The sequence below is a fragment of the Glycine soja genome, chromosome 19 (genome assembly GCF_004193775.1).
Source record: "Glycine soja cultivar W05 chromosome 19, ASM419377v2, whole genome shotgun sequence".
Taxonomy (NCBI): domain Eukaryota; kingdom Viridiplantae; phylum Streptophyta; class Magnoliopsida; order Fabales; family Fabaceae; genus Glycine; species Glycine soja.
In genome coordinates this window covers 49,779,672-49,804,383 of record NC_041020.1, presented here as the reverse complement: position 1 = coordinate 49,804,383, position 24,712 = coordinate 49,779,672, and the positions used below count along the sequence as shown (strand labels likewise).

At 29.8% G+C, this 24,712-nt stretch overlaps 1 protein-coding gene and 1 long non-coding RNA gene across 8 annotated transcripts; both read right to left on the bottom strand.

Moving 5' to 3' along the window:
• Window positions 1-7,327: 7,327 nt before the first annotated feature.
• Window positions 7,328-13,668, bottom strand: LOC114400457 (common plant regulatory factor 1-like). Of its 7 annotated transcripts, none has more exons than XM_028362906.1 (13): window positions 13,356-13,662; window positions 11,612-11,748; window positions 11,470-11,532; window positions 10,574-10,672; window positions 10,381-10,461; window positions 9,948-9,989; window positions 9,701-9,861; window positions 9,418-9,466; window positions 9,224-9,272; window positions 8,583-8,809; window positions 8,346-8,423; window positions 8,001-8,126; window positions 7,328-7,912 (listed from the first exon to the last, which is right to left on the bottom strand). In XM_028362906.1, the coding sequence occupies exons 2-13, from the start codon at window positions 11,672-11,674 to the stop codon at window positions 7,670-7,672; spliced, it is 1,281 nt and encodes a 426-aa protein (XP_028218707.1). In that variant the 5' UTR covers window positions 11,675-11,748; window positions 13,356-13,662; the 3' UTR covers window positions 7,328-7,669. The 7 variants fall into 7 exon arrangements, with proteins under 7 accessions (XP_028218707.1, XP_028218713.1, XP_028218714.1 ...); XM_028362908.1 differs by having other exon boundaries at window positions 7,670-7,912; window positions 13,292-13,668; XM_028362911.1 differs by having other exon boundaries at window positions 7,670-7,912; window positions 10,577-10,672; window positions 13,356-13,656.
• A 4,883-nt stretch (window positions 13,669-18,551) lies between these two features.
• On the bottom strand, window positions 18,552-22,354 carry LOC114397973. The gene is made up of 3 exons (XR_003663487.1): window positions 22,120-22,354; window positions 21,651-21,904; window positions 18,552-18,645 (listed from the first exon to the last, which is right to left on the bottom strand). It is a non-coding gene; the product is annotated as an uncharacterized LOC114397973 (long non-coding RNA).
• Window positions 22,355-24,712: the final 2,358 nt, after the last annotated feature.

Below are 24,712 nucleotides of genomic sequence, written 5' to 3'. Positions count from 1 at the left end.
AAATATTTTTTTTAATATTATAAGGGGCATACGTACGTATTTGGTTTTTTTCTCCAATGAGGTGTGCAAAATGGATTTGTCACCGCAATCCCGGGCTTATCTTTCAATTTCTCTCTTTCTTTTTCCTTTTCTTTTTAGCACGGACACACAAACACTTACCATTTTTTTAATACAGTTAAAGATAGTTGCCACAAAAGAAAATTTTAGTGTGATGAATTGTTATTTATTTCGTCACGGCTGTTCAATTTAGAGGATATGGCCAAAGAAATTGTGTCAAAATTGAAGTTGCCACAAAAGAATTTTGGATTATTCATTTTTGTCTGCATCAACCGTGCTTATTTTAATTTTGCGTTAAATCGTTCATATAATATGTTATCTGAGTTAAATTTATTAACTATTTAAAATTTTTAATTAAGTTCCTAAATTAAAAATTTAATTGATTCTTTAGTTTTATAAAAAAAAGTATAATAAGACCTCTAAAAAATTTTAAACCGCTATAACTTATCATTTTTTACAATTTTAAGTTGTCATAAACTATTTTTAGAAACCCAGATAAAAAATTTCTCTCAAATTTTTATCTGATTGCAATTTTTTAGTTTAATAATATAATTAAAAATTCTCAAATGATTTATATCTACTAATTAATTTAACCTTTCATTTATAATTTATTATTTATAGTATTATTGTTTTCTTTTTTTTATCTCTTTTCATTATGTTAATTTGTGTTTATCTCACGTTTATTTTCTATCCTATCTCTTTCAATCATGATTACATATACGTTTTTTATGCATTTTATTGTAAAAAAAAAAAAAACTTTTAAATTTTTAACGTTTTCGTTTTTTGCATACCATGGTAAAACATTGTTATAACAAATGATCAAAAAAAAAAAATCAAGTATATTTATCATAGGATTGTATATATTTTATTATTAAGTTAAACCCTTTATATATATATATATATATATATATATATATATATATATATTTGATTTTATATGGAAAACCATCTGCACTGATTTTTATATGTCTGTTCAAAAGGAAAAAATCTTATAAATCTATATTTAAATATTTATAAATATTAATTATTATTTTTCAATTATATCATTATATTTATTTAATTTTAAAATATTTTAGATATCTATCATAAATAATAATAGAAGTCTTATTAAGAAGTTAAAACAGTTTTACTATGGAATTTTCTATGGTATGCCCAGAAACATACAAAAAAATTATTAAAAAATATGTACTATATAAAAAAAATAAAAAAATCATTTAATAATTTTTTTACAGCAAAATCATTCAATACTTACTTTTTTTAGTACATTAAAGTATACATATACATATACATATATATATATATATATATATATATATATATATATATATTATCGAAAACCTCTTTTAATGTGAATAAAGATATTAATGATATATCTTTTTTTATATGCCATCTCAATAAAATGAATAGATAAAACTGAGTGAAAGTAAATTACTTTTATGGTAATTCATTACGGTCTCTGATTTTTTCCTAAATATGTTGGGGTAAAGAGAAAGTAGACTAAATATATAAAAATGTGTTTGGTTGGTCTAATTTTTCTTTTAATTAATATAACTTTATTAATAATGATAAAACTATATTTTTATCATCTGTATTTAAGAACCCAAGACGACCAACTCTATTTATAATATTAAGAGTTTAAATTCTAGAATCATCATTTTGAAAAGGACAACTATATGTCTGCATCATCATCTTCGTGTGAGTGTTAAAGAATTGTATTTATGGTGAAGATTCTCACAATAAGAAGCAAAACTGAAAAAAGAAAAGAAATAAAAAGTGTGTTTAAGAAATTATGGTATGGTATCTTTAGCATATGGCAGTGGCAGGAAAGGTGCAATGTGCAGGAAGGAAGGCTGTTTGTAGGCAAAGTTTGATGAAACATTACAGTTGGCAGATAAGAAATGTAATGTATTCCTTCCGAAGCATGAAGCTTCCATACTAATACTCATTCATGTCATTGTTCCAAATATTAAAGTATTGGATTAACAACCAATTATGGTTAGGCTTTTGAGGAAGATGTACCCTCCAAATATAGCCATGGTCATAGGACATGTGTAGCTTCGCTATAAATATTTTTAGAACAAGAAAATAAAAAAAAATAACTTTTACATAAGTTAAAACAAATTTTTTTATTAATTAATTTATAGGTGTTTTTTTTTGAGAAATTATACGATTTCTTTTTACAAATTAGTTAATAAAAAAATTATTTTAACTTATGACAAAAGTTATGTAATTATTTGTTCTTATTTATTTTTCTTAAAAGTGTTTTAGAAATTTATCCAGCAGATCCACACTGATGGCTGATATGATATGTTGCACGTGTTGAGGAATGGGCGTAGCACACTACGTACCCTCTCAGTGAAATGCCCAACATCCACCGTCCACAGCATCTTTGACACACAGAACCTCATCCTTAATGTCCACTAATCAACGACATTACATGTCCCATCTCCGTCCAAGTGTCAAACCACTAGGAGACACAAACCTCAAGTCATACATAATAAGCCATTTTCAACGGATCCAACAATTGACCAATATTAAACGTTAAAACTACTTAATCCCCAGAGTCAGAGATGATTTTAAAATTACTAACTACTAACTAGACCTAAAGTTTATTAGTATATGATCAATCAAGCTCAAACTCAAAAGGAAGTGAATCTTTTGTAATTGCAATCTTATGACCACTTCAATCGTAATGTACTCTTATACTACGCTTGTCTTGATATGGATCTAAATGCATTCATGCTTATATACATACATACCTCCATAAAATTCAATTAAATGAATTTATTCGTTGATTGTGCGAACGGGATCCTAATATATTATATAAGGTCAATGCACATGGTTTGGATCTAAGATTAAGTTGTTTTTGAATTCGAAAAGTTCATGCATTTATGAATATAAATATTGGAAGTGGCTTATGGGATTGAATAGCTAGCATTCCCGTTATTAAAATCGTATTTACTATTGTAGCCGTAGGTTAGCTCTGAATCATCTCAACCGAGAGTAATATTGATTAGGCAGCATGTACTGTTGTAGTCATAGGGATGTCTCGGTAATTTCACTCATTTATTTCGAAAGCTTGTAGCATTTGCTAGAAAAAAGCTAAAAGTATTACTAGAGATATGCTACACAAAAGAACTTGTTATTTTTGGGCATGCATACGTGTAAACTGTAGCGGTTAATATTAAATATACTGCATGTACATTCGCTTTTGTATCTTTCAATGTACACTGATTTGTGTATTAGCAGTTTGGAACTTCATTAATGTAAGCATAAAGTTGAAAACCACAAGGTCAAGAGCATAGTTGATAACTTGTTGAATTCCTTAAACATACGAGTTTGATTTTTTAACCGTACATATAAAAAAGATTTTATTGGAAGAGACAAAATAAAATTCATTATCCTGATTTTTATGCCTCAAATATTTGTCTCAAGGATTGATCTCATAACTTTAGACTGTGAGAATCCCTTACTTCCAGAAAAAAATAAAGTTAAACATAATAAGTCACATTTAAGGAAGAGGATACAGAAATCAGATGTGTCCAAGGTGCAAATAGAAGAATTATGAGAAAAGGAAGTCAAAATTTCGAATAGGTGTGGTCCGTGGCCTAAAATTAAAATCATAATAGGCTGGGCCAACTGGACCAAGAATAAGACTGATACCCGGCCTGAAGGCCCGTGCTGGATCATTCTCTTCCATTAATTGTACCAAACCCCCAAATTAAGCTGTATCCGCAACCAATGGGGATATTTAGAGACAAACAATAAATCAATCTATCTTCGGGATTAGATGATATTCAATATTAAAAATAAAAAAAGAAGTTATGCATACGCTATTCAAAAGCTCTCCTAAGTAGCTTTTCTAAAAGTTCCTTATTTTCATTATTATAAAAAAATTTAAAGAAAAAACAACTACTTTTTTCAAAGAAAACTTATTTCAAAAATATAAAAATAAATGTTTATATTTTAATGCAAATAATTTTTAAAAAAAATCAGTCCCAATTTTCAAGATAAAAAATAATTTGAAATCAATTAAATATGAAATTTTATAATTACTTTTATATATATATAATTACCAAATTCCAAGTTCTAGCCAAATAGTGATTAATTATGTACTTTTTCATCCATTTGTCAATAAAGTAACAATTAGTTTTATTAAATACTTTAATTATGTGTAATTTGTTGTAAATTTTTTCACTCAGTCTTCGATTCCTAAAAAAAAAAACTTCTAACATTTCACTAACATTAATTGTGTAATACACATGTTAAGACCATTGAAGACTCAAAGGTAGCATGCAATAACAGAGATTCTCATAATGTCAGAAAGCCTTGATCATTTTTTCTAGTTTTCGTGTTTATATACTGTATTTTGTCATCCGTGCTGCTATAGCTTTTCCACCACCTTTCTTGCATCTTTGGAATTTAAGGCAGGGTAACTTCGTGGGGCTTCGGGAGGGATTTTTGAGGAATAAAGCTATTGATCTCTTGAATTGTCTCTGAATAATTTAATTTTTATTAAAGGTTTAACTACTCATTTAATTCTTATAGTTTATAAACTTATTCATTTTAGTCTCTATAGTTAATAAGTGACTCTTTTAATTTCTGTAGTTTACCATTTAACTCCCGATAGGTCCCCACGTTAAATTTGTTTAATACCGTTAAATTATTGTTGTCAGCTATCCTTTCTCAGAGTTCCCGCTCTTTCGGGAGGCCCCCATCTTACAACGGATACTGCACTTCCACCCCCCACCCTCACCACCGGCGCTCGCTGCAAAATCAGCGTCGCCGTCGACCTCTCCGACACATGCAAAGGCGAGAAATTGAGAGGAAGATTTTGACGGCACGGTGTACGGCCGGATTTTTCGTTTGAGACATAGCACTCAACGATAATGAATCTAAACCTGTGGTTGTTATCGTCAACTATGAATCTGAACTCGTGGTTGTTGTTGCCGTTGAAATCAAATAAGGACTCGAGGTTTATACGTGGTTGAGGGGTGGTTGCAACCATTGTTGACGACATTGGAAGAATAGATCAATGGTGAAAATGAGATGGAGGGGAGTGACGACGGGAATGAAAAAAACAAAATATTTGTCATTATCGTTGAGTGTTGTCTCAAACGGAAAACTCCGTCGTACACCGTGTCATCAAAACCTTCCTCTCCATTTCTTGCCTTTGAATGTGTCGAAAAGGTTGACAGCAACGTTGATTTTGCAGCAAGCGCCGACGGTGAGGGTGGAGGTGCAAGTGTAGTATCTGTTGCAAGGCGGGGGCCTCTCGGAAGAGAGGGAGCTTAGGTGCAAGTGCAGTATCTGTTGCAAGGCGGGGGCCTCTCGGAAGAGAGGGAGCTTCGGAGAAGGACGGTCGACAACAATAATTTAAGTGTGTTAAATAATTTTAACGTAGGGACCTATTGAGAATTGAATGATAAATTATAATGACTAAAATAGATAAATTTGAAAACTATAAGGAGTAAAGAGGTAATTAAACCTTTATTAAACCATAACCTACAGCACTCTCCGGCGGGGGCTATAGCCAAATTATTTACACATACTTTTTCCTCTATGAGTCACTATAGTAAAATTTGAAAGGTGGGGGGTGGGGGGAAGACTTCTGAGTCTAAATGAAGTTCAGTAAAATCAATGATTGAAGGGGATGAAGCTCTTTATAGAAAGTGTATGTGAATAAAATCGTGTTCTATATATCTGGCATAATTTCTTGATAGAATATACTTAACTTTATCTCCCCACTTGTTTTGCTAAAAGGTACGAAGTTAATTTAAAATGCTGCTCAATTTTCTTTTAAAACAATAATAGATTATAGATGTTTAAGAAATCAAGAAAATAATTAGATAACTGTAGTCAGGATGAGTCAAAATAATAGATAAGGCTCTCCTATATACATATTATATATAAAAAAAAATCCTTAATTTCATTAAAAATGATCATTTTATTACATAGTGAATAATATAATTTTAACAAATCTAAAAAAAAAATCATTTTTTATTCAATTTATGTCACCTAAGAAAAACAATAATGCTATGTTCGCTAACTGTTCATCTTGGTGTTTGTTTTCTTTTAATTAACAAAATCTGATGCTTGATTCCAGATGCTAGGTATTGGAGTCTCTTAAAGCAAGCAAATCTGATACATATTGCGTGGTTTATTATTGTGTTGCGGTACAGTATTCCCTTGACCTTGAGCATTACTAAATTTTGCTGAATGTTCCCTTCTCATGTTTCCTATCCTGACACATGTTTCTTGTTTTCTAGCTTTCCCAGAAGTAAGTTACAGGTATTGATTGGGGCAACTAAATAACTTTTTTCACCGAAACAAATTCGTTTTATTATTTCTTCACTAGCTAGCTAGCTAGCATATATTGACTTTCCCTTTCCCCCCACCACTTTTTCCTTTCTTTCAAAAAAGTTCCCTTTTCTTGTTGTATGATAAAGTGACCGACATTTGCCTCACCTTGGATCCATCCTTGACTCTCGGTAAATATTATAAAATGAAGGACAATGTTATTTATAATATTACATTCTCTTAAAACATTCCACTCCTGAAATTCAATGTAAACACCAGTTCTAGCTACCTGCATAATGTTTAACTTGGCGTGCAAGAATTGATATGGCCTATTTAACTAAGGGTCAGGAATTAAAAGAAAAATATATATATTAAAAATCACGTAAAAACACATTTATACATAACAGAATAGTACAATTTTTTGTCTCCCAATAATATACTTTTCATAGATCACTGATTAACATAACATTTATATTTACAATGAATACATGTTATTTTTATGTTGTGTTTAATTTGAAAGATAAAAATAGAGAATAGAAATAAAAATATTTTTTTTAATTAAAGTAAAAGGTAAAATCAGAAAGTTTAACACCCTAATGAAACCCACACAATTTATTCTTAATTTCTCTCCTCTCACCCTTAACCAATCACACAATGTTCTTCCATTTTTGGGTAGTTCCAATGACACCTTTAACTAGATTCTTGATTTAATAAAAACACCATAACTATCAAGTACCTTATCAACTTTGGCAATCGTCGTGTTATACAGATGCAGAAACAAACCCATCTCGAAAAGTTAATCCATAGGTAAATATCAAGTGCAGTTAGTACATTAATTACCGTTGTGAAAAAATGATTAACATTGCGATAAATACATGTGAAATTATTAAAAAAAATGCATATTTGAGAGAAACCAAGTCTTAATTCATGCATATCACAAGCTGCAAGAGGAATAGCTAGCACAAAATACAAACCAAACAAATAATAAGCCAGAATAATTACTTATATCAGATACCATTAGAAAGTCCACAGCAATCGTTAATACATACGCAATTATGTAACGGTTCAACAAACCCATCCAAACTGAAATCTCTAGTTCTCTTCATTTTACAAACTTGGTCATCCATTTTTGTCAAATCTAATAGAATACAGAGTTTTGTCCTAAGTAAACAATGAATTAGTTCTGATTTTGATGGATTTAGATACTAAAATTCAGCTGATCCATCCCTCAGGAAATTGTTAGTAGTAATTTTGGGCTTGTAATATGCCAAAACTACCTCTGATCAGCCAGTACAATTACTGGTTTTCTGTATCAACCAGCTGCCACAGCATCAGCTCTAGGACTTGTGTCCAGTAGTTGATGCAGCTTTGCACCAGAGTTTGGTTTATTTTCGCAAAAACCATTCTCATCCTCCACAGTTCTATCATTAGAACCGGAATTATTATTAACTCTCGATAGTAAGTTTTCTGTACTTATAGGTGTAGCCCTCTGGCTGTCAATTATGTTCAAAGTTATCTCTTGTGTTTGTCTCAGTTGAGCATTTTTAAGTTTTCCCTGAGTCAAAAACAATATGACACTCAGCATTACAAAGTAGCAACGAAATGTGCATGTGTAAAATGAGAAATAGTATGTTGAACAATACCCTTAATGTAGCATTTTCCACCCTCATTTTTTCAGAACTTTCGGTCAGTCGATTTATTTCTGATTTCAGTGTTGCATTCTCAGCATTCAAGGATTCAACTTTCCGTGCCAGTTCTTCAGTTTCAGCCTGATCAGCAGGAACATGAGCATTAACAACCCTATTGAATATAATCTTTACTTTTGTTTTTCTTGGGGGTTGCATGCAAAGGAATGACGTGCAACAAATGTACAAGTGTGTAATAAAGAAAGAAACTGCATACTGCCCAGTTTATGCTTTTTAAATTGACAAACAAACAAGTAATAAAAAGGTTTACAATGTTTTTGAAGAAACCCACAATATTCATACCTGCTTCCTTAGTCTGGACCTTCTAGCAGATTCTCGATTTGATTGTTTCCGCCTCTCACGTTTCAGCTCACGCTCATTCTGAGGAATCCAAACATACCCACAAGAGAATTACTTTAGTGTCAACTAAAGATGAGGATACTGCATTATTATTACAACATGTTTTACACATGTATCTAATATTCTAATGTACTGTGTATATGATTTGAACAGCTAAGATGAATTATATGCAGATCATACCTGTAACCAAGTTTCTGCAGGCAATACTGGACAAGGTTGTGGGGCACTTGCTTTAGAATGAACACTGGAAGGATTTCTCAGCTCCAGCGTGGTGGTCATACCTGAAGAAACTACAGGTCCAACTATTGTTCCTGCAACACCAGCAGTGACAACTGCCAACATCTTATTAGAAGCTGCAGTCTCTTTGGAAATTGGACTGCCTTGCATCTCAGTTTTCCCTTCTCCATCTGCTTGTACAGTGCAGAAAAGAACAACCATCAACACCAAGTACATTGATATCCTACTCTAAGCTTCAGATGCTTGTAGATAAAAATAACACACTTTGGCTGGGAACACATTTTATTAGTAAAAATGCAACCATAGGACCCCAATACCTATACTGTATCATGTCTGTAATCACAATAAAGCCCATCTTAGAGTCTGCTACATTTGTCAAACTAATGGCAAAGTTAAAAACTTTGGCAGTTTCACCTTACTGAACAAATATTTTATAACAGCATTTAATTCATCAAGTCGAGACCCTACTCAATAAACGGATTGGACACCATGTGTACTGTGATGATAACAGAAGAATAATTGTGATCCCAGGACAACTCTATTATTCATCAAGATGTGACACTTGGTGAAGAACAGAGTCATACCAGTGGTTGGTGTTCCCTCACGGCTTCTTTTCCTTCTTGTTTGATTAGCCTGAGCATAAGAGGGCAAGTATCATATTTTAATGTCTCTTCAATTTTGTCAAACCATTTCAAAGAAAAATAGATTATAGGTGAACAATTTCATATGGTCAACAAAGTGCAGGAAAAAGAAATGCCAATTGCAAGCAAGTTCTCACCCCTGAAGTGTTGCCATCACTTCCATCACTGGAACCCTCAGTATCCACACTGTTCACATCATGAGTAAAATTATTCAGTCATCCATAAGACTCCATTACAATAACCAACTCATGGACCACCATTCTAGACAGAGGGAGAGAAAGTAGGTTTAACTCATTAAAGAGTTTCAAATGGCAGATTTTCCCCTCTCCACCATCCCCAACATAAGAAAGGGAGATATCCAGAAACTCAGAAAGTATGTCATTAAAAATATTCATACAAAAAGAGAACAGATCAACAAACCTCTCTGACAGCCTGTTTTCACCTCCAGGCTCTGCACTTTCAGCATGGCCATTTCCTATTGACATTGCAAGTCCATCAAACTCTTTCAATTTCTTCATTAAACCCTGATCAGTATTTCCAGATGATTTGGGTGGTGTCTCTATGCTTAAAGGAGTCCCAGCCTGCATTGTTAAACCAATTCAAAACCAATCATAAATAGATTTTCAAGGACTTGACTATGAACCAGTGTCAGGAAATTAAAACTTACGGCGGGTGAAGATGGAACTCCTTGACTATGTGTATGTGGCCCCTGTATTTTATAAATATAATTCATAAGAAAATGCATGAAATTTACAAAAAAGCATACTACTAAAGGATGAAAAGCCCCCTGTTATTGCCTATTTTTTAGGGTATATATTAATCAAGATTTTATTACATTAAGGTTATCAAAGCATGGAGAGGTAAATGAAAGCTGACATGCAGCTAGGTATAAATAACTCTGAAATTACCCAGGCCCAACAGAAACAGCAGAATCACATCTCACTATATTCTTAACATCTGTAATCCTTATTGATTCATTTTTAGTACAATATAAATAAACAAATTCATACTATAGAGAAAGAACACTAGTTCCAATAACAAAAAATAATAATTAAAAAAAGCATAAAAGACAAAAGTAAATTGCAAGAACACAGGCTTACAATAGGAACTGCAGGGTGAGTATAAACCCCTCCATGTGGATAAATTGCTGCATAAGGAGGCCCATAAGGTGGCATCATAGGCTGGAAGAAATAGTTAGCAAGTTACTCATCCCTGTCATCTACGATGCATACAAAAACATGCCAAAAGAAAAGGCAATCATAGAGCATACAAATGATTGCACAGAGGTACTACTACCTGTGGTGGTCCCCACATGTATGGGTGAGGAGCGTGACCAGAAGCCACAGCTGAGTTGTAGTATGGTGGCATGGTGACTCTTGGCCCATAATATGCCTGAAGATATAGCAGACATTTTAAATTATAATACAGTCACTATTCACTACACTAGAGACCAAACACACTTGAAAACTTGCTGGGTGAACCAATTTGAAAGGGATAAAATTAATAGTTTTATACCATCGAATCAATGTTTTTTTTTTTACAGATTGAGCAATCCAGGGACAAAGCACATCTCATCCTAGATATTACCCCAACTGATTGCCAAATCCAGTAGCAATTCAGTGCATAATTTCAGTCTGACATTGATTAGGGGTACATATTGATAACAACTCACAAAACACAGAATAGGTAATACAATGCACCACAGGAATGACACTCTAATATTTATATTCTGAGAGGATAAACAATAATTCACAAGAGGGAATATAAGAAGCTTTCATCAGTTCATTGCTTCATCCACAAAAAAGAAAATGGAAATACACTAAGTATTTTTAAATAAAAAATAGCTGGTGTCGTCCCAGGAAGAAGTAGCTACAGATCACTTGACTTTGAAGCATGGAAGAAATAAGACAATGAGGATAATGGTTCTACTGTTTGTAAATTAAAATCGTTAATAAAAAATCTTCAAAGAGAGTGAAGTACCTAGTAGACAATCCAATAATGTCAGTGATTATTAACAGGAGGATTTCACCCCAATCATTGACATGACAGTAATTGATCGAGTGACAGTAGTACATCTTAACAACTAAGATTTGAGAGCATTAGTTTACATTGAAGCTAGCTAACAAGTAACTAGAATGAATACTTCAGTCAACAACAGACAGAGTAATTCAAGGCAAAAGGTAGGTAACCTGCATGGCTGCCCAATCAGGATAGACATGAATATTGGTCTGGTTGGTCTGATTGGCTTGATCCTGTTCACAATTACAATAGCATTAAAATTCAAGCTTCTTACAAATGTCTCAACACCCAGATACATTCTTATGAGCTCACCACTGTTACAGGTGAAGAAGGTTTTTCAGTCTTGGTAGATTTCTCTTCCTCACTGTTTCCCATTGTAAGATCCAAAAGGAAAGCACCAAGTCAAATATTGTAGAAGGAGCTTTGCTACTTCTTGAAAAATGTCTCAACTGCATTAACAGGAGCCATGTCAGCTTGTTAATTGTTATCGGCAAGAAAATATTACATTGGTCAAGACAAAATTCATAAACCAGGATTTATGCCATCCAAAATCTACACATGGTCCTATATATAATCTTGGTAACCAGCATAACATAATCTTTACTAATTATAAACTTTTTACTGACGTAGATAACTTATACATGTAACACACTAGCAAAGGGGAAAGGCGAGTCCAGCAATTTCAAATTAATACTTGATAAATTACTGGAGGGTTAAACATAACTGCAGGAATAAAATACATCATTATTACATCAAAGGAGTTAGAGATGTTTTAGCAACTATATGAAAGCAGCTGGAAATCTGGTTCACTATGCATAAAAAAAAGTAAAAACTACATATCAACAGACAGATTCAACCACAAACATATATTGCAAAAAAAAAAAAAAAAAAAGCTAGCATGTGATAGCATCATACAAAAATTCTAATTTCCTGGATGGAAAATTGAATGGTTAATTTCCCATCTCCAGCATAACCTTTACAAGAGATTCAACGAGTCTCAGAATGAATAATCTAACAGTCTAACAGCCACCAAAGAAGACAATCATGATAAAGCTGACTATAACTAATTCAAGATGGAGTTGACAGAGTGAACTAAGTTTCAAAACTACATGTCAGAATAACCGACTGATCTATACTGACGAGAAGTCCAACAGTGGGCAAAAATTACATAATTTCACAACTAATTAGAGACAGAGTAAATGCTTAAGGAGTACTAGTACTACCGGTCCATCCGAGAAGATACCAACACAACACAGTTCAACTTTTCTGTTTCCTTGTTTAAGAGAAAGTGAGATTTCACAAATACCTTTCAGGAAAGGCTGCAGTATTAATGGTAAGCTATAGATAATTCAATCCAAAGTAAAGTAGACACAAGAGTCAAAGACAGAATGGTAGAGGGTCAATTCTGTCATTTGAGCACTCCGCAAGCCGGATAGAAAGGGAAGGACACACGCAACAGATCATGCCAACAACACCATCGGGTAGCTAAATGACAAAAATACCCTTCCAAACAAAACATTTTTAACTTTCACACGAATCAGGGAAGGTGAGAAAACGAATGAAACTCCTGAATTTTTAGCTACCTTAACGTCCAGAGACAACATTTTAACAGATTTGTTAGCCCCGATCCAGACCCTCTTCAGTTACAGGAAAACGAATTTCACAAAATTAGCATGAGGCCAAAAGAAAAAAAAAATAAAATTCAACGTGAAATGAAAAACGCTTCACTAAGCAAATCAACACATAGAAAGCACTCAAATTCAAAACTGTCGCAGATGCAAAACGAGATCCAGATGAACCTCAATTGTAACCCTCTTGTTTAATTAGCTAAAAAGGAAAAAGAGAAACAACAAATTTACGGTATCCTTAAGTTGTTTCGGTGTTTCCAAAGAACAAAAATCTAAACCGAACCGTATAATCTGTTCCTCTTTCACTCACTCCCAAATCAAGAAACTTCAAACTTCCATACACATACATTCAATTTTCTCATACCACAGATACGGAAAGCATTCAAAATCAAAACTTTCGAGCAGCAGCACTGCAGAATTCCACGTACCTGACAAGATACCCAATTGGTCAATTATTATCCTAAAAAAACAAACAAGGGGAAAAGGGAAAACTAGTGCTCGCAGCTCCAAGTGTCCTCAAAAATAAAATAAAATAAAAAAAGGTTAAGTTTTGGAGAAGCAATTAAGGTTAAGGTAGTGAAGAAGGAGAAGAAGAAGAAGGAGCGCCAAGGCGAAGAAGTCCACGTCACCACACACGTGTCGTATGTGTAGGTCGGCGTATACGTAGAGCGTATGTATATACGGTTGTTGAGGTGGCCATTTGTTTATTCGAAGGTGAGCAGAGCCGTACACGTGGTGATCAGGGAATCGATCTACGCGTCTTGTGTTAGGGGTCCACAGCAACACATCTTCAATTTCATTCATGTCATGTGCCTGCTTTTGCCTTACGTGCCCTTTCAGATTCACATTAATTAATTAATTAACTAAATTGAATAGGTCATTTGGAATCCACGGCTAGCCACTTACAATCAATTTTCTTTCGTCACGCACGCCTTGTATGTTTCTGATATTTTGCTTCACAAGTGGATCATTTTCTCTCTCTTTATCCCTTTTGAAGGCTTTATCTATAACCTATGATTAAGTCCTACCATTTTTTAAATTCCTTTTCAAAGTTAAGGGTTATTTAAGAGGTGGCAACGGTGTCTTTTTTATGGTTGATGGCCACAAACTGCCATTAATCGAGTATTTAACTCGTCCTTGACAAATTAAACATGGCAATTCTACTCTCTGGTGGTGAGATGCTGACTACTGCTAGTGATACTGAAAGGTCCATAATCCATATGGCTGGCTAATGAGACAGGAGAAAAAAAGTGCACTCCATTCTCTCTGTAATGGGTCTGGATTTTGCCCTAAAGTTGTTATCATATGTACCAATAGATTGTCTCTCTATAATCCATATTTCATATAGGAAGAAATAATTTATTCTGTGAAAATTTATGTTTTTTCATATACAAGACTTTTTTAAGTCAATAACAACAGTAGTCATTTATAAGGAAAAAAGTGAGATATTAGTCTTTTACAAGACCCAAGAACAAGAAATATTAACTCTTTAACATATATTTTATATTTTATTGTCAGTCAAAATTTATTAAAAATTCGGAGAAATATTGGTTAAATGAGAAGGAAAACTTGATAATTCTTTTGTTTTTTAATATATTTTAGTGAATAATAAAAAGGATATTAAAAAAATGTGTAAAAGGAATGTGTTATATTTTTTTATTATCAAATCTCTATTATTAATTAAAATTTATAAAATTATGTGGATCCACTCCTTATTTAATGAATCTTACTGGTAATTTATATTTTTAATAAACTTTAATAATTATAAAATTAATAAGAGAGGATTTATTATAAAGAATGTAATAAAAAATGTGTTACAACTTACAAACACTCTTAATCTCCTACTAACATTTTTAACTTCCCCGCTGCTTAAAATACCTTGTTTTGTTGTTTCATGGTGCGGTAAATATTCTTTGTAAGTCAAAATTTATTGGCCCACTTATTTTAATACTCTTCCTACTTATTAAATATTTATTTTTTAAAATGTTAAATACTTACTTTTTCAATGTCCACATAAATAACCTGTTCAGAAAGAGGACTAAGGAGAGTGCAAAAGAAAAAATAAGCTGAAATTAAATTTATTTTACATTAAATACTCGCTATGTATACTTGAAGGAGTTAGGATAAAAATGAGTATTTATCCAAAAAAAAATTATAAAAATAAATTTAAATAAATACTTGAAGAGATATTTTTGTTGTGTATAATAATTTTATCTAGTTCGAGTTATATTATCTTTTGTAAACAAATATTTGTGATTTAGAAAAAAAAATTTAAATTGAAGTATTTTACTATTCAACTAGTTTAATCCATACATGTAATTTTTTTTTATACAAATTACTAATTACTAAATATAAATAATTGTACTATTTTAAATAATATTACTAACAATAAATCCTCATGTTATAAAATAGAGTGCGTTTAGATACGACCATCTTATACAAATTACCAAATATAACTAATTGTATTGTTTTAAATAATATTACTAGACATAAGTGCTTATGGTATAATAATAAAGAGTGTGTTTAGATATGATCATCTAAGTGCTGTTGAAGTTATAACCCCATCAATACATATGTACCCATAACTTCTCCTTCTTTCCTTTTTTTTTCCTTTGTCATCAAATAATCTTATAATTTCGTCAATAGATATTGTTGGTGTAGTGTTGTAATAACTAGAGAGTCTTCGCATTCATGCGAAAAAAAAATCTTTAAACCCAAACCTATATAACAAATTGAGTGCTTGTTTTAATTTTTTAGATTTAGCTATTTGAACAAAAGTAAAATAAGTAATTTTGGTAATTGATGAAAAAATAATAACTAATATTATAATATATGCATGGTTTGTTGATTTATCATTTATTAAATTTGTCATTAACAACTAAGAATTATTTATATTAACAATTAAATTTCTCTTTAATAGTTAAAAATTATTTACTTTATATTACTACTAAATTTTTTGTTGAAGCTATCAACCTCTCTCGTGGCCGCAAGCTTAATTAGCTGTTTGAAACACAGCCCTAACCTGATCATGACTTTAAAGAAGCCAATTTCTCTACTTTTATATCATGACTTATAAGGTTAGTGTGATAGTGAAGAGAGCTATGGTTCATATCTATTGATATCGCTAGCAGTGCATGAAACTTGGGTTTAGTTAAGTTGGTGTTGAATGATCGGGTTTATTGATAAAAAAAAATTAAGATGCTCAAGCTTATTGAAGTTGTAGGCTCATGCATAAACTTTTTACTCGTTCAGCGTGAGTATGATATCCTCCCAACTAATATATATTTTTTAAAAAATAATGTATTAAAATTTATTTAAAAATAAATTATGAATTTAATTCCTCTAACATTTATCACCAATTTTTTCACTCGAACATTAATAATATAGTTCTGTAAAAAATACATTTATAATATAGTAAATAACTGTTTTATAGACTACAAAAAATAATTTTACGTTTTGTAATATATAAGACATTACTTAGTTTTATAAAAGTTCAGAAGATTGAATAAATGTCACATAAATCATAGCATGTGATGACTGAAGCACCTTTTACAACATCTTCTGGTTTTTCTGCTTTTTTATTTTTATTTTTAAAACGCTTGTTTTATATATGAAAAATTGAAAGTAGTGTAAAGTCATTTTAGAAATTGTTTTATTAAAAAAGAAGAAGTGAGAAGTAAATTAAATAGATCGTTAAATTATGTTATTTTTTATTTAAATGTTACAGTATAGTCATAGATCCTTAAATCAAATGTTATTTTTAACGATAAATATTTGTTATAATTTATTTATTTTTAAATAGTATCAACTATCTTTATAAAAGAATTAATTAATATTTTTTTCTGCTTCATATGTCATGTCTGACGGCAGATGCTGTCCAGTGACTCACCAATAACCGGTTTGCACCTTTTATTCCAACTCATTCACACGTGTCCACTTTGGAAAATGAAACCGTGGGACCCACTCCTTGTTCTTAATCCAACAGTTCAGAATCTGCCACGCCTTTATACGATATGAGACCGCATTTGCCAGCAAAGCCCCCAAAGACCAAGACCAAGACGGCAGCGGCAGGCTACAATACACCAACGATAAATAGATTCTTAATTTTTAAGAAAAAAATGATTATACACTCCTTAGTTAAAATCAATTAAAATTTATCATATATAATAAATTTATTATTTTTTATAACAATTAATTTAAAATCATATTAATGATAATTTTTTATTAAACATCAAATAATTGAGAATTACTTTTTAATTTAACAAATTTGTGGTTTTATTTTAAAATAATTATTATTTCAAGAAAAGGTTATATATTAATCCTCGTAATAGCGTGTCATTAAACTCATTATTCTATTATTTAATTTTTACTTATTTATTATATATCTTTCAGGTTCTATTCTTTTACAGATAAAAAGAAAAAAAATATAAAAATAAATGAGGCTCACATTTTTACGTTTTATTTTGATTTAAATTTTTTATCTTAATTCATTTTTATTTAATTTATTTTCACTCTAGTAAAGGGACTCTTCCTAAATTTTTCTAGTTTATTCCAAAATTTCTCACTTATCTAACTAATGCCAAACAATTTTTGGATATCAAACTGATATTTTTTTCAAAAATTAATTTTAATGTGGTTGGTTTCGGCTCTTTTATAATTAATTTGGCTAGTTGTTTTTATCTTTAGTTATATAATACTATATATAAGTAAATTTGGTATCAAAATAATAAAATTCACATTATTCACTTTTATGTTTTTCTTTTGATAATAGAAATTAACTCCTTTAAAGTCAATATAAATAGAATAAATATTATCATTCATTAATAATAAAAAATCAACAATTAATTTATTTTTATTTACATGCCTGATTTATTATGCATGTGTATGGAATATTGATCGTTGGTTTATCATTATTCATTAATGACTAAATTTGTTACTTGATTCTAGAAAATGAGATGCTTTCTATAGAATAGTTTGATTCTTAATTGTATTCTGAGTCATCATATTTTTTTATGAATAGCCTTCAAAAACATGTTTTTTTATGAAAATCTCTTTTTACAATAAAAAATAGCATGCAAATTTTATTTGTCAGTAGAAAAAAATATATTATTCATATAATTTTATGTGTTTTACGAAAAATGCCTCGCATTTTATAATATTTTTTTAATTGTATGTTCAAGACCTATAATAATCACTCTTCATCAGTGACGCATTGCCAATGTACATAGGACTGATAGGACCATAGGAGTGATTTATCATTTATGCATTCGTTGTTTTAACTGAAAAATATATATAACACGAGTGATGCTTTCGCTTATTTCAATTTAATTGAATTTCAATGTTTGCTATTTCAGCATTATTTTTACGGCATATGTTTTTATAGGGTTTAAAACATTTTACTTAAACGATATTGCTTTTGTTGAGTTAGCAAAAAATTATTAAGTTATGTAACTATTTTTAGTGTTACGTGACATTTTATATTTTTTGAAAAAAAAAATTGACCTACCATGTCGGTCAGATGTTATTTTTTAAAAAAATAAACAAATTTGTAACATACTCACATGACATCTCAAATTGTTACCTTACTCTGTGTGGTTGATTTTTCTTGCAAACATTAAAACATATTAATGAAACAATTGCTTTCCATACAATGATAATTTATTGGTATACTCCTGAGAATGTTTGCATAACTTCGTTGGTATATAGCTCCCACATAATCTGCTTAAACAAATTTAACCATATACAATGTTACAATAATATAATAACAATGGTGGCAACACGTGCATGAACTTACATTCTTTCGTTTCATTTTGTCAATCTTTAATTTGATAGATCACGATTTACCTTAATGGTTACAAATTTGCAACTTCTAATCCATACGCAAATCACTAAAAATTAACAATGTAATTAAATGTGTAACCACAATAAAATTTGACAGCAAATATAATTTTCTTTTTGTGCTTTTTCCAGCAAAAATATATATAATTGTCCAAAACACACACACACACATACAAATTTGAATTTACAAGTATATCAGTGAATCATAAAGTTGAAAAAAATTAAAGTAAGAAGATTTTTTTAGAAAAGAAAAATAAAGGAAATTTTAAACTTTTTTTTGACTTGATTGTATGTTTAGTTCTCTTGCTATCATCATTTTGTAAATTTAGTTCCTCTGTTTTTCAGTGAAATTAATTTTTGTTACTTTAATTATGCAATTTTAATATATTTGTTAACTTGACATTTTAATATTTAACAAAAATATTAATATGTCAGTTGTATCTCATTAACATGAATGAGTTCGCATGGCAATACACTAGAGTGTTATGTTGTTTTCTTTAATAATATAAAATTAATAAATCAATAATTATTACACATTTGAAATAATTAAAATTGATGAAAACATGAAAAAACTAAATTCACGAAATAAAATTAGTCAAAAGTACATTAATTAGATTTTTTTTATTAAAGTAAACTCTTATTATTTATCTCTCTAGCTAAGTAAAAAATACATGAATTCAATTTTTTATATCATTTTCTCTAATTTAAACTTATCTCTCTCTCTCTCACACACACACATATTTATATATATATATATATATATATATATATATATATATATATATATATATATATATCATTCTCACATTTTTTAAATGTTTTAGTCTTTTTTATCCAAAAATAATAGAAAATAGATGTTCTGGGATTTTTAAATCTGATTAATGCTGTAACTATAAGGATTAAAATATTAAATAAGAATATTTAATTTAATATAATGCTAGCATTTTATTTTCATTAAATCTTTTATAATTTACTATGATTTTTAAAACTAACATAATTGATCATGCATTTCGGTTATCTCTTATTGTCTAGTTTTTTTTTATCAAATTATTTTAATTTAAATCTTTGATTTTTTTAATATTGTTTTCATCTCTATTAAACCTTTTTTTATTCCTTTTCACTTTTTTTTACTTTTATGATTCATTTGGTTGGATGGAAAGAAAATAAGAAAATAAGAAAAAATAAAAAATTTGAATGGGAAAGAAAATAAAAAAAAATGTATCTATAAATAACTTTATTTTTTATTTTTTCTTCAACCAAATATAAAAAAATATTTTACTATTTATATTTTTTTTTCTCCGATCTATCCAAAACTTAGGACAGAGTCTGATTGACGCATAAGATGTGGGGCAGCATGAAACAGAGGTTTTGTTTTCCACGTGCTGTGCCACTATTGGTTTTCCTTCTAATTAACTGTTACCCAAACCTTTCCAGTTTTCTACCCTTCTTCCACATTTTCGGCTGAACCAAAAGAAATACACACCGTTAGCCTTCTGTTTGCTTTAAAGGTGTTTTTCTCCCTATTTCCTCACTCAAACACAATATTATATTTAACTTAAATATAATTTGGATCTTCCATTTATATCAATTTGTTATTCTGGTCTCACATTTATATTATTATCTTTTATGATTATAATAACCAATAGCTGTAAAAAAAAATTCATATAAATTGTCGCGTAATAAGAAAAGAAGAATGCTTTATCATAACAATAGTCATTATTGTGAAAGTAAATCTTGGAAAACCAACAGAAAAAACTTCTTATAAATTGTTGATCAGTAATAAGTAAAAAAGAATGTTATCTCATATTGTTATGAAAGTAAAATTTGTCAAACCAACCATGCATTCAATATTAGGTTTGCTACTCCAAAATCTACAGGAAACATACCACGTGGACTAAAAATATATATGAAGAATAGTGTTACAAAAATAAAATATTTACGTGTGACTCATAACCCAAACTGTCAAATTTTCATATAGTAGTCGTCAACGTGTTCATTTGGTAAAAATTAATAAATAGTCTTTATTTTTCAAATAAGTTATAATTAATTAAATATTAAGGAAATGCAAAAAAGAATTGTTTGATGGCAAATGTAATCATTTATAGTTTAAAAATAAAATATTTAATTATAAAAATAAAAAATATTAAAAAGTGAAAAGTTATACTTAAATATTTTATCTAAAAAATATTATTACCTTCCCAATTAAAATTATAAAAGTTAATGATATTATTCCGATACTCTAAAATGTTTTACATCTTCAGACTTTAGAGTTGAGATGAATAAAAGTTTATAAAAACCTTCTTTTTTTAACTAATGAAAAATCGTAACAATGTCTAAGAATTTGAGGTTGGAACAAAAAATATTTTTTTGAAAAAGATAAAAGATATTTAAATGACATCATATTCATCTAAATATAAAAATAATTATTCTAATACTAAAATAATATATAATATTAAAAAAAATAAAAAGTAGGGGACCAAGCTCCAAGGACCAACGTAGGTCCACCTTGATTCAAATTCATATAAATTATAATTATTAAGGGTGATAAGACTTTTTTTTTAATTTTAAGAAAAGTTTATTTCTAATATTCGACCTCAAGTCAGGAAACTTTGAATATCACACCTTCATCGTCTTTTACATGCACAGACACGTTGGTCAACATAAAGGACTCAACTTTCTTTTTTTTCAAGTAAATACACTTGAAAAAAAATAAAATACACTTAAAGTCGTTAACTAAAAACTAACAGTTAAAAATAGTGATGAAGTTATATATGCACATGTATATAATAATTTATAACATAAATTATTTAAAAATAATGAATAACTATTACTGCATTTTTTACTTTTAGAAGAGTTAAATTAAAAAAAACAAACAAGAGGCGTACCTGTTACTATAATCCAAAATAAAATAGTGATTGAATTGAAAAGTTTTGAGAAATTGAAAGAAGGCATGTGAGTGAGTGTGTGGCCATCGTTTTTAGAAGCCACGTCATCAGCAAGCGCTGCCGTCGATTCACTGCCGCAATTGACGCCGGTAATGCGGTTTTCCGCTACTGGCCAGCCTACTAGGACAACTATCAGACTGCATGCATGGGCTCTAGTCCAATCATGCACCTTTCAACTTCTGTTTTCTATCTTTCTGTTAATAAAAATAATCCTTTTATTAGAAATTTTTATTTTGAAAAGATACAGATTACTAACCAAATAGTTATTTTAAAATAGGAATAAGTACTTCAAAATTATATTTTAGAATCAAAATAAGTCCTCAAAATCATAAAAAAACTATTCCAACATAAAAATAAATGCTCTAAAACTATTTCAAAATCATTATTCCAGAAGATAAAAATAAGTTACCTTCCATAAAAGGATAGGATGATACTCTTTGTTATCCTTTCCCCTTTACCTTCATCAGAACCTCACTCACCGAAATCAACATGGTTTTGGGAAGTTGCTGTTGGTAGATTCAGATCGTTCATGGTAGAGAATGGAGGTGTTCAGACAAGCTGTTTTGGGAAATTTTTATCCTCTCAAATAAAATGAGAAGTGCAAGATACGAGATGAGAGTACAAGACTCTGATGCTTTAGAACCATTAAGGTTGTATGGGCTAGTCCAATTTGTTTAGTTTGGTATTTAAATAAATTGGATTGGTTTCAGTCATTTCTTAAAAGGATTACATTTAGACAATTGTTATTTACACCTCCCAGCTTTATTAATACATCTCCCTTTTATTTTATTTATTAAAAATATCCTTTTTCCAAAAAAAAGTACTTTTTCAAATGTTAAGATTTTAACAAATTCTAGAAAATACTTTATCGAAATGAAATACTTTTCAAAAGTGTTATAATTTCAACATTATGGAAAAGACTTTTCGTAAGCCAAATTTTAGGGGAAAATGGGCACTAAGTTATCTTTAAGAGGGACACCTTTGCACGGTTTGGGATAGTCTGTGAGGATGATGTTGTAGTCACAGAGAACCAAGGTGCTTGATTGTGTTTCTCCTTGACGTGAAAAATTTACTTCTTCACCGGAGGAACGGCTTCATATCCGTACAAATGCTTTCAAAATATGATAATTTCTTCTTTTTTCGCTGGGGTTTCTTTTGAAGTAATCGAGAAAGTGAGTATATAAACGCATAAGAAACACATATCAACTTAAAGGCAATTGGTGTCCCATTTTTTCTTGTGGAGATTGACTTTCGAAAAGTACTTTATGAAGTGTTAAAAATTTTACACTTCCAAAAAATACTTTCTTGAATGTGTTAAAATTCTAACATTTTGTAAAGTACTTTATGAAAGAAAGAGATATTTCTGAAGAAAAAATATTTATAAAAAGAAGGTATATTAGTAAAGTTGGGAGGTGTAAATAAAAATGGCCTTACGTTTATGCTTGATTTGTGTTTAGTCCACTTAAAAAATTGAGCTCATGCCTATGGGAGACCAATTATGCATGAAATCAAGGGATCAAGTGTAAAAACTAGATACAAAACCGAGATCTCCAAGTGTTCATATTGAATACAATTATCCAAATTAATGACATTTTTTTTGTCATCTTTGACATTTCCTTATGTAGAGACCTGCTGCACCGCAATAGAGAAGGACATATTACTGAAGTTCGATTTTGACGTGAACATTAAATATTACAGATAATCTTATGTCAAATGAACTTTATTCACTCAAGGGTTGAATCCTTTTATATATACAACAAATAAATTGTAAGTATTGAGGGAAAAAAGGACAAATCCAATTGTAACAATTTTTTAGAGGAATAAATACTTTTTTATCGTCATAATGTTTAGAATTGTTTACTGCATTGTTTTTGTGCTCTTTAGGGTTTTAAGTACTAATAGGAGATTTTCCATATTTGAACATGACCACCTAGGTACAAACTCATCGTAACGATACTATACCGCTGATTTTTGTCATTTATCTGCATTGTAGATGGCTCACGTGCGTTGTGTTTTTTTGATAAGTCAACATTAGCATAAGTGAATTGGTATGAAATAAGTATCACTAATATACCTTTTAATTGTGAAATCAAAGTCATAAAAAATGGATTTGTTTGCCTTTAAATTTTTGTTCCTACTTTTGTCACATTTTCATCACAAAAATTGGATAAAATGGACTTGAAATATCTATTGTTGAAAAATAAAATTAATGAGAAGTTACAAAGCGGACAAAAGTTATACGTGTCTTCCTTTTTTCACTTTAACCGCTTATAGCATGTTATGCCTGTCGAATGATGTCTGTAATGATTTTTTTTTATTTATTAAAATAACAACTCATATTAAAATGTAAAATCTTAAAATTATATTAATATGAAAATACCTCATCTATAATAAATAAAACTAAATAAATAAGTATTTGCATAAATAAAAATATTATCATCAAAATATAAACATCTAAATTAAATGAATACTACTAATCAAATTAAAATAAATATAACTAAAAAATATATATTTTTAAGTCTCTCCAAACTCAGCAATTTTTACCTCGTGATCTAAAAACACTCATAATGAGACGATAATTCCAATAAATAAAATAACTAATAAGAGTTCATGAATTATGTTGTTCTCAGTCGATGCGGTAACATGAAAGATCAACCATGATATCCCAATGAATTTAAAATAAGATTATATATGTATATATTTATGCACCAACAAAAATCATATTAAAACAATAAAAATTTATGAATTTTTTTTAAAAATATTTAAATAAATGATAACACCTCAATGCATCTAAATAAATATAACAAATATAACTTAATGATTATCAGAATCACAAGACTTAATTTTTTGGTTTCCAAGGTTCCTAAAACTAATGTAGATATCAAATTCTTTAAATGGTCTATGCATTTATATTTCATGATGTCCCCGTGTCTTCTAGTCATAAATAGATATATACAAAATTTCTTATCCATCCCAAATAAAAATATTTATAACAAATTTTA

Coding starts and splice junctions, on each gene's coding strand:
- LOC114400457 (XM_028362908.1), bottom strand. CDS start 11,674: ATGGGAAACAGTGAGGAAGAGAAATCTACCAAGACTGAAAAACCTTCT. Junction 11,533..11,611: donor CTTCTTCACCTGTAACAGTG/GTGAGCTCATAA, acceptor AATTGTGAACAG/GATCAAGCCAATCAGACCAA. Junction 9,990..10,380: donor CTCACCCTGCAGTTCCTATT/GTAAGCCTGTGT, acceptor TATAAAATACAG/GGGCCACATACACATAGTCA.